We start from the raw sequence: 11,214 nt of genomic DNA on the forward strand, positions 1-11,214 counted from the left end.
AGGGGCGCGCTGTCGCAGCCGCGCCGGAAGTGCGTAATGTGCGCTCGTGAGTATGCCGGGAGATGTGGTTTTTCTGGTAGGCGCTTCCCTGCTGCTGCCGCCGCCGCCGCGCAGGAAATACGTAAGTACACCGAGGCATGCCGGGAGATGTAGTTCCCAGTCGGGCTCCCGGCTCCCTTACCAGAAGTGTGTGAAAAGGGTCAGGTGCCCATGAAAAATAACTATCATGGTGGTATGAAAGGAGTAGAAGGATCAGGAGGTTAAGTTCATAGTTATCTCTAGGTACATGAGATCCTGTCACAAGCAATGTTTCTTCTAACATTAGACAGGCCCAGAAGGGTCTGCAGCACCTATTTCTAGCTAAGTACAACATGGTGTTGTAGGGTGCAGGGTGTTGCACCACCCTGGGGTCTCCAGTCCGCAAGGCCCTGCAGGTGAAGGCTCCTGCCACAGATCACAGTCTTGGAGGATGTTCCCAGAACTGAGCCATGCAGGTTGTGAGCAGTGGGTTTGAGCAGCTGATCTTCAAATCCCCCAGTCCTCTCCCCATCAAACCCTTGCTCTTTGTCCAAAGCCTAGGCAATTCAGCCCATTCTTCAAGCTTAGGACACTTTTCTCCTGGAAGCCTGTCGTGGCTGCCTGGACTCCCCATTTGTATACTGAGAGTATTGGCAAAGTATTTCCACAGAGCCAAAAGTCAGTATGAGCACGCTGCCACTTAAGATGCTGAAGGGATTTCCCAGAGGGACACGGAACAAGTCCTTTCTACGTGCTAGATCTGGTTCTCCAGGATCCCCAGGAGAGGGGTGGTAAGCAGGAGAAATTGTGGGGACAGTGGTCTTTATAATGTATGCTTGTTGTCCCTCCCCAGTGGGTGACAAGTCCCCACCTCCAACAGATCCAGACTTCCACGTAGACACAGAGACACCACTCAAAGCCCTCTGCCCAGCCTCCCAGGTCAGCCTTGCTACAGAAGCTTGAAGGTCACAGCCCTCTCTAAGGCTAAGCTATGCAGATGCTGATGTAGTATTCGAGGGACACACCCACTTGGTTCTCCCCCTACTCACTGTTCTGAAACGGCAAGTTGAGACCTTTGTGGCATCCCATGGCAGGTGGGTCCAAACCACGGTGGGTGACAGAATATGCCATACACACAGAGTTTGGGTATGGAGTTTATTGAGAGGAGAGGAGGGTTGGGGAGAGAGGGAAGGAAGAGACAGAGAGAGAGGGAGGGGGAGAGAGGGAGAGAGAGAATGGCAGAAAGAAAGAAAGTGGGGGAGTGGGTGGAGCTTGTCCCTCAAGGACTGAGCTGGCCAGGGTACTGCCTGGGCACATTCTGCCCAATGACTGCGCAGGCTCGTATAATATCTGAATCCTAACACTCACTCGCCTGGCTCAGGCATGGGACTTACATGGAGACTCAGATTCTCCCTGATCTCAGTCTCTGCTTCAGAAAACATGATGTCCCCTCCCTACCAGCCCATAGAAAGATATGTGTTTATTGAGTACCTGCTATTTATGCCAGGGGTGTGACATGGGAAGGCAAGGGAGCTCCCTGACTGGTTGATCACGGTTTCCTAAGGTGGGCCAGACAAGGCTCTGAAGTCTCTTGATTAAAGCAATTGAAATCAGCTTTAACCACTTCGGAAAAGAAAGGAATCTACAAAGGGGTTCCTGGGCTCTCTCAGAACCTCAGTTAGCCAAGGGGACCAGGATAAGGTCCCAAAGTTACATTATACAGGGCTAGATACACACTCTACTAGATGAACCCACTCCTACCTTTACATGGGACCCCTAGCCCATAAAACCGGATGAGGAGGATCTGAGTAACCTGTGGCCTGTAACACGACTTACACCTTTAGGAACCTCCTCCTACCCATATGGTTTTCAAGGAGAGAACAAGCCAGTTGGGGACTCTCAGAGCCTGCCAGCTCCCACCTCAACTGGTCTGAGCGTGGCAGGCCCAAGGGCCCAGCTGAGCCAGAGAGGGTTGTGATTCGGAAAGTGCTAACCCTGTGTGGAGACCTGGGGTGAGACGGCTGCCACAACCAGGTACTGGCTTCTGCCCCAGCACCAGGAGTTCACTGGAGGAAGTTGGCATCCCTCAATGGTGGCTGACAGGAACATGGCCCTCCTTCCCATGACTTCCCTATCCCCTGCCTTGGTAAGCACCCTGGGGAGACCTGCCCCAAGCCACTGAGCCCTGTGTGGTGTCATTGTACAAATTATGTTGGCATTAACTATGCTGGACAAGCTGGAAAGGGTCTCCCTGGAAAAAGGCATCAAGTCTGCCCCAGATGCTCCTGCCAGCCCTGAACAGGACAGAGGCCCCAGGGTGCAAATTTGACACTGCAGTACCTGGGAAAAGCCACTAGACGGCGCAGGTAAGCTGATGTCCAGCTCAAAGCAGGTATTTGTGAGTTGACTGGGTGTGTAGCCTGAGTGAGCATATGTGTGAGCATGTATATGGATGTATACATGTGGATATGTTTGTGCACATATGTGTATGAATTTATATGGGAGTGTGCATGTGTGTGTCTGTAGGATGACAGTCATCACATGTATGTAGTGCATATTCATGCATATGCATGAGCAGGTGTGTGTGTGACCCGGGACCCCAAAGCTTGGCATGGCCACTTTGAATCTAATGATGCAGAACCCACAACCTGAGCTGTCTTGGACAGTGCCACATACAGAGTACTGAGGCGTGCACTGCCAGAGGAGGGTGCTGGGAATAGCTAGGAAGGATGACTGAAGGAAATAGAAGGGCAGGCTTTTCGGATCCCATGCTCCCTTAGAGTGCACGGGAGGGGATCCAGTTTGAGAAGTGTATCTCTGGTCAACCCTCTATAACGGGAGAGTCTTAGACCTAGAGAGAAGAACACTGGCGTTTGGTCACTCATCCTGCTCACTGTCTTCTGACCCAGTTCCTATTCTTTCCCCTAGGGCCTCCCTGAGCTGGCCTCGACGCTGGCCACCCTGGCAGACCACTGTAGTGTCCTGGGGTAGCTGCAGCTCATGAGGTTGTCTGTGACTCCAAACACCACAAATGCCTTCTCACCTATGCTGGCGGTCAGTCATCAACACCAAGTTCCCGGTGAGATTGGCCATCCCAGGCCCCTCCCATCTTCTTGTGTCTCCCTCAGTCCTGGGCATCCTAAACCTTGGCTCAAATCACTGGCCTCTTCCCTCTGACTCTTTTCGTTCCCTCCTCTTGTAAGAACACTCATTGTGGGGTTTAGTGCCACTTAAACCCCAGAGCGAGGTCATCTGAGATCCTAAACCACTACCTACAGAGACCCTCTCCTGAAAAGCCACATGCTAGGGTTCCAAGTGGACATAGTCCAGGGACCCTCAACATGCAGCACTAAGGGAAAGGCACATTTCCCTTACTAGCTCAGGATTGGGTTCCTGTCCCGTCCTGCCACCCCCTCGTGTACACACTCTCTCACTGAGATTGGGGCTCAGTCGTGACCTCTCAGCCCCTCAGGAGGTCAGTCCCAAGGATCCAGTGCCCAGGGTGGACAGGAACCTGGCAGAAAGAGGCTGCCTCCACCGCCCCGGAGCCACGGCATCGGGAGCTGTGAAAAGTGACTGATCCCCAAGGTTAATTAATTATTACATTAAAATGCACCCGTTAAGGGGCCGCAAACAGGAAGTATTAATCACCATCTCCTCAGACTGACAGGCACATTTCCCTAAATTCTGCCGCTGCTGACTTAACCAAATGATAATCTCCCGGCGGCTGCCATTTCCCATGAAGTCACAGCTCATGAATATTCTGACATCGTAATTTGCTTTTTAAAAGGACAGACTTATTATTTCATTTTTAAGTTTACTGTCATGAATAGTAATTTCTCAGCTCCCAAAATAATGAGATGAGAGCCACCATTCCGGTCATCTGGGAACTGGGCCCTCAACTGTGCAGCAGGGCCCTGTCCCTTCCTCAAGAGACCAAGGGGGACACTAGGTCATCTTGCTTCTCTGTCAGCTTAAAGGAATATCATTATAGAGTCAAAAGCAGCTACTCCTCCCCTCAGTGCAGGGGATGCTGCCCACTCTTAGGTTCCTGGGCCTTGGCAGCCACTCTGTGTCTTGCTGCTAAGATTGGAGTGACCGGAAGGCAAGTTTGACCCAGACCTGCACGGACACTGAATTCCAATCTTAACTCTGGTGCAGGCTAGTCCTGTGTCACCCTAACTTCCACAGACTTTTCCGTCTGGAAGTATGAACCAGGACTGAACACCAAGGTGGATTTTCTGCATCTCCTCTGTATCTGAAAAGGAAAGACAAAGACCAAGGGTCTGGCCCGATGTCAATCTTCTGTTTTGCACTGGTAGAACCGGTGGCGCTCCAGGGCTGGATGAAGGAGCAGAGTCTCCATAGCCTCCCTGCAGCAGCTCTCCAGGGCTCGCTCTGCTGTTTAAGACAATTAGAGGCTGACTCACGTGCCCAGTAAACCACAGTTTACTAAGTCCACAGTAAGCGAAAAATCAAACTTCATGATGTTCTTCCCTGATTGTCCTTGTGGGAAGGCACACTTTCCAAGATGCCTCCTTTCAAGGGTGACAACACAGAGAAGGGCCACCCAGACTCCCCCCCAAACCCAGCACTATTGTCATGACCACTGCTTCATCCCAGACTGTCTAGAAAAAACCTCTTTTCCCAACCTTCAGAGGTTCCATGTGGTGCCAGCTGTGTGAGCTCTCTGTACCCTCTGTTCTCCCTCACGTTGCCCTGTGATTCACCCAGGGCAATGCCTATAACAGAGCCCACAGGCTCGGAATTAGGTTCCACCACCTCCCCAGACCCTACCTCCTCTGGGATCTCATATAGCCTGCCCACTTTGGGTCCTCCTTAGCCCTCCCCATCCCCAGTGTGCCGTGAGCCAGTGGGATGGCCACAGTTACTCTTGGCTGTCTAGAAGAGCTGGGGATTTAGCTCAGGGGTCTAAAGCTTTCCCAGCAAGCACAAGACCCTGAGTTTGGTCCTCTCAACTCTGGGAAAAGAAAGAATATAGACATCCTCGGGATGGCCATGACAGTGACCAACACTGCACACGAGGGGGCCTGAGAGATCAGCTCCCTGTGGAACGTGTCAGGACCACGGCAGAGGTTGTGGAAATAACAAGGTTCTTGCCAGGTAGTAGTGTTGCATGCCTTTAATCACCCTGAGTTTGAGGCCAGCCTGATCTACAGAATGAGTTCCAGGACAGCCAGCGCTACACTGAGAAACCCTGTAGTACAGGTTCTAATTGGTCTTAATAATAAAACCCGGAGTCAGATATTAGGGGGTGAAAGCTGAGAGAAGCAGAGCAGACAGCCACTACTTCTTACCTCTACCGAATCCTCGGAACCAAAGCACAATATCCTGTCTCCACGAACCCTCAGATTGAATGCCATGAACTCCTGTCTCCTCCTGACTTATCTTCCTCTCTCCATCCGGCCATGTCACTCCTGTCTCCTCCTCCCTAGAGCTGGGATTAAAGGTATGAGCTCTGTTTCTCTTTTAGAATGATTTAATCTTGTGTAGCCCAGGGTGTCCTTGAGCCCACAGAAATCTGTCTGCCTCTGTCTCCCAAGTCTTGGAATTAAAGGTGTGTGCCACCACTGCCTGGCCTCTTTGGCTAACTTGGGCCAGGTATACACAAGCAAAGGAACAGGGGCCAGAGCTTCCCCACTTCCTGCCCCAGCCTCATCTGACCCTTCCTACCCTGGCCAGGCTCTGAAGGCCCAGGAAACCCCTGAGAACATGAAGAGACTCAAAAGTCCAAAGATGAGCATCAGCCTTCTCCACGATACTGTGGTACACTGGAAGATGAGACAGAGGCTTCTTGGGGCCCCACTGGGGACTTCCTGTCCTTCAGGGCCTCCCAGCACACTCCTTCCCTCTACTAGGCTAGGGTCCTCCTTGTGTAGAGCTCCAGGAGGTTCATCTTCTGTCCCCTTCATCAAGGGAGCCCTGTGAGTAGCCATCTGGAGGATCAAAGTCCTGATGAAGCCCTGGAAGTTTCATCAAACATCTGTCCTGCTTTTGCCACTGACAAGAACAGAGAGAACTAGACTCCCATTTCCTAGGCAGATTCCCCCAACCCCTCCCAGATCCACCCTCACTTGCTCACACCTTCACGCCCTCTTTTTTAAAGACATTTATTTATTTATTTATTTATTTGTTTGTTTGTTTGTTTATTTAATCTATGAGTATTTTTCCTATGTATATGTGTGTGTGTATGCATGCGTGTGTGTCTACTATGTGTGCCTGGTACCCATGGAGGCCAGATGAGGGTATTCTAGAACTATAGTCAAGTATGTTTATAAATGCAGCTGCGTGACCCCCAACAGCTGCTGTGGCTGCACGACAAGGGACTCCTGCGCCATGGCAGACGGACGAAGAGCTCGAGGAGCTGAGGAAGCAGAAGCTAGCCGAGCTGCAGGCCAAGCATGGGGATCCTGGTGATGCAGCCCAACAGAAAGCAAAGCAAAGGAAAGCAGAAATGAAAAACAGTATCTTAGCCCACGTTCTGGATCAGTCAGCCCAGGCCAGGTTAAGTAACTTAGCACTTGTAAAGCCTGAAAAAACTAAAGCAGTAGAGAACTACCTTATACAGATGGCTCGGTATGGACAGCTAAGCGGGAAGGTGTCAGAACAAGGTTTAATAGAAATACTTGAGAAAGTCAGCCAACAGACAGAAAAGAAAACAACAGTTAAATTCAACAGAAGAAAAGTAATGGACTCCGATGTAGCAATGTTTAGGGCAGTTACAACCTTTTAAATGTTTACTTTGTTTATTGTCTATACATGCCTTTTGGAAAAATAAACTTGTTACTCAAACTAAAGCAGTTTGAGTTTTTCAGTATCAAAACAAAACAACAAAAAAAGAGAATGTTTATAAATGCCAGGTGGTGGTAGTATACACATTTAATCCCAGCACCTAGGAGGCAGAGGCAGGCAGATCTCTGTGAACTCAAGGCCAGCCTGGTCTATAAAGCAAGTTCTAGGACAGCCAGAATTATTACACAGAGAAAGCCTGTCTCCGGTGTGTGTGGGGGGGGTTGTGTTTATAAGGCGCCATGTAGGTGCTGGGAACTGAACCCATGTCCTCTGGAAGAGCAGCCAGCGTGCTCAGCCTCTGACTCATTCTCCAGCCTGGCAGTTCCCTTTCTGGTGATGCTCACGCAGGGATAGGAACTGATGGACTGATCCAGGGGATTTCTAGGGAGACAAGTGTCACTCCGAGTGACAGCTGATGGAGAAGAATGGCCATGGCTCCCCCAACACCTTCCCACCCCTGTTAGGTGAGCCAGGGCACAGAGGCCACCGCCTGTGGTATGAGCGATGGCTTCCAGTTGAGCGCTAATGCGTAGGAAGAGTTCAGTAGCTGGTGTTTGGCGCCCGGATGCAGGAAGAACCCAGCGCCACTTCTGGGAACACAAGACATTTAAGTGACTTCCTTGATGAATATTTCATGATTTACATTAATGGCTTTCTGGTGTTTTTCATAACAAAACTCTCCACATTATGATGGGTTAAATGTGGTTATTCCGGCCACTGTCTCTCTCTGCAGTCCCTCCCAGAGCCAGCAACAGTGCCCCTCAGCCCTCTGCCAGGCTCTCCCCCAGACTCCCCTTCTGTGGGGAATGGTGCGATGTCTATCATAGCTGAGACATAAGATGGGGCGGCTGTAACAGCTCTGTGCCCCATAGATGGCCAAGGCCAAGGTTATGACTCGGGCCAGTTTACAAAAGAAGTCTGGAGTCTGGGACTGGAGGAATCCACACAGAATCTGGTCCACATGTCCCAGCCTATGAAGTGTGTGGCTTATCCACGTTACACCCCAGAACTGCCTGGTACCCATGCTCCCAGGAATCTAGTCTCTTTCATCCGGGTCTGCTGTTTTCACTTGCTGTTCGTCCTGTCCCGGGACAGCACGTGTTGTATCCAGTATCCCCCTAGGTTCCACTTGGCTGTACCAACATCTCAAGCATTCTTTCCTTTGGTGGCCTTGCCGGCTCAGAGTGCATCTGGGCAGGGGTTTTCTCTCCTTTTGGCTGGATTCTCCCTTCATGACTACGGGGTTGTCCTGCAGAGGCCGCCCTCATCCCACCCTGCTGGCGCAGACTGTCATTTCTGTTGTCAGACTTGCTCTCCTGGCAGGCCCTGTGCCAGGCTACTCTGTGGGAAGTGCCACCCTATTCCTGGCCCTAAGAAAGTAAATAACTGTGCCCCCACATGTGAGCGGTGAGCAACCAAGTGCCTGAGTGACCTGGAACTCTCTTCTGTGTGAGAGATTTGTCTCCGATCCCCCACTCACCCCTTCGCTCGCTCCATGTAGCACAGACCCAAGATGTTCATGTACGCCAGTTACAACCCAGGCCTTCGGCTATTCTGGTTCCACCTGCTTCCATTCTCGGCCTTTCCAGTGGGCTCTTGTGCCCCTTTTACACAGGCATAACTGTCCCCGCTCCAAGGATTTCCTAAATACATAATTTTGCTAGTTTTAATTGCAGCTAAACAGCATGCGTGCGCGTACGTGCACACACACAGACACAGACACCCACACCCCCCCCCCCACACACACACACGGTATTTGTTCTTGTGACAGGCTGCACAACGTCTCCAGGGCTCATCAATGTTGTAAGAAGCATCAGAACTCCTTCCTTCAAAAGGCAGCAATCCCCAGGAATTTCCCAAAATTATAATAAGATATGTGTATTTGTCCGTTCTTCCTGGTTCCAGACACAAGTGTCACAGAGATAAGAATGACTCTGGGAGGCTTAAGGAGGTGCCTGCGGTTTGGGGACCCTCCTTCAGAGTGAGTGTTCTAGGAAGAATGGCTGTTTCTTAGAGAGTTGGGACTGCCACCCTCTTGAGTTCAATCCCCAGGACCCATATGGTGGAAGGAGATAAGCAACTCCCACAAGCTGTTCCCCCGAACTCCACATGCGCACTGTGGCATGGCATGAACGTACCCACACGTACATACCGGGGCATCTGTGAACAAAGTCCTGCAAACAGTGCGTGGGCACACACAGGGCCCTTTTCTGTGACCCTACTTAGAGCTACACAGGAGGAGTCAGGGATGGCTTGCTTTTGCCTGGGTGAGGTCTGCCAAAGCCTCAATCTTTGCCCCTGGACAAGGTCCCTTCCTTTCTTCCACCAACTGTGCGAACATCACAATTGGCAGAAAAGACAGCACTCAGTCACTGGAATGAAAGCACAAAATAGCCACTGTCCGTGACTCCGGGTCTGGGTGGAGCTTCAAGGCTAGACAGAAGCTCAGGCTTCTCATTAGGGAGTCTTGGGAGACCTGAGCCATGGAGGATGGCAGGGACCCACTCCCACCTACAGGTGGCAGTAACCTATTCTAACCTTGAGGCCACATGAACACACCTGCTCTTCCCCTGGAACACCCAGAGGTTTAGCTTCTAGAAATGTCTCTGCTTGGTAAGAGGTCAGGTCCTCCCACTAGAGCACTCTGGGATCCACCCCCTTTTGGTGTCCAAACAGCCCCCTCCCAAACCAAAACCCCTGCTGGACACAAGGTGTCACCAACCTCACCGTCTCCAGTGGTTGTGCCAAAGTGGACAGGACCAGCTCACAAGAGGCACTGGGAGAGATGGGTTTCCCTTCAAGTCACCACATATGCCTCCTATACCCTGAGTGCCCTTAGACAGCTCATGAGACCACTGAAGCAAGTGTGTGGGCACTGTGCAGCCCAGCACTCAGAGTCTTGGTTCCCACAGTGACCACAGCAAGCACCCACTTGGTCCCTGTGAGACAGTCTCTAGTCTGGGCAGCAGAAGTGTGGCTGTCCAGGAGAGTCACACTCTCACCAGTGAGATAGGAAATTGAGGCAAAGAAGAGATAGGATCATTTGCCTGGGTAGTCCCAAATATTCATTCCTCCACCAACCCCAGCCACCTTATCCTTCCAGTAAAACCAGTCAGCTGGCCCTGCCCAGTTGGCACTCCTGGCCTAAGCCTAGTAGCCAAGCTGGTATCACCAGCCTCTGCTCTTTGGGCAGGCCGGGACACATGAGCTTCATTCATGCTCCCTGCTGAGGAGGTGGCAGGGACTCAGTGTTCTCCTGGTGCCCAGTCAGACAGCATCCCTGTCCCTTCCCGACTCGAGTGCTGAGTCTCAGGAACTACTCATCTCCCAGATACACACAGCACACAGTCCAAGCCCCAGGAACACCTTTGACTTGAAAGGAGGCTTTATAGGTAGGGGAACTACAGGCTTGAAGGAGGAGAGCAGGAGCCCCATGTGGGAGAGTCAGGCCACCCCTGACCCCTGGCCTAAGCAGTGGAAAGTAGGAACATGAGCACCCTCCACCCCCACAGGTTGTCATAGAGACACTCAGCACTGAATTCTTGGCACTGAGCACGGCTGTGACTGTAACCAAGGGTTCTCTGGAAGTGTCCCCTGGATACCCTATACTTCAAGTGCTGGGCCCTACAGAGCTGTGGGCATTCACCTTCCTTCTGAGGGGTCACCCTGGGAGGTACTGCCAAGTCGCTCTTCTTCTAGAATCTTCCATCTACCTCTCCCACTGTGCCATCCTCTCCCTTTCTCCTACTTTACCCTGCCCTGGCCTGTCCTCCCCTGGTCTGTCTTCTGTGGTCCCTTTAATGACATTGCACTTAATGGACACTCCACAGGGGCCCAGCCTCCACCATCACCTGGGAGAAACATTCCTAGGATGTCTATCAGGTCCGGGTTCACAGCCTGAGAAAATGAGACTACAAGATGTGTGTGGATATTCTACTCTTGAGTTGGAAGCTATGGTTTAGACATTGGTCAGGGCTTGTCTGGGTCACCAGGCCCAGGACTGCAGGGTCAGAGCTGTCACAAGTCTCAACAGCCTTGCTTCTGTTTGAGGAAGGAGGCTACACCCCAAAGTGGGCAGACTTTGTCATTCAAGAGGCAGGCTAGGACTGAGCAGATATCAAGGCCATGGGACCTCATAACTAATGGAATTCCAGAGTCGCAAAGCCTTGGCACCAACACACGCACACACACACACACACACACACACGAGTTGACTCCACATTTTGCCCCACTGAAGCCAATAGACCCTTGGAACTCTTTTTAACTCCAGGAACAGCCATGAGCCTGGGTACTGAAGGACAACCTACGTCCCATTAGTCAGATATCCCACCAAAGAGCAGATACATCCATATTCTCCAGGCAGCAATGACCCCAACAGCCAGT

At 51.5% G+C, this 11,214-nt stretch overlaps 1 protein-coding gene across 1 annotated transcript; it reads left to right on the forward strand.

Annotated features, from left to right (window-relative positions):
- The first annotated feature begins 52 nt into the window (after positions 1-52).
- On the forward strand, positions 53-8,452 carry LOC142856983 (programmed cell death protein 5-like). The gene is made up of 4 exons (XM_075984608.1): positions 53-121; positions 2,947-2,992; positions 6,342-6,739; positions 8,333-8,452. The coding sequence occupies exons 1-4, from the start codon at positions 53-55 to the stop codon at positions 8,450-8,452; spliced, it is 633 nt and encodes a 210-aa protein (XP_075840723.1).
- The last annotated feature ends 2,762 nt before the right edge of the window (positions 8,453-11,214 follow it).

Source organism: Microtus pennsylvanicus, chromosome 9 (genome assembly GCF_037038515.1).
Source record: "Microtus pennsylvanicus isolate mMicPen1 chromosome 9, mMicPen1.hap1, whole genome shotgun sequence".
Taxonomy (NCBI): Eukaryota; Metazoa; Chordata; class Mammalia; order Rodentia; family Cricetidae; genus Microtus; species Microtus pennsylvanicus.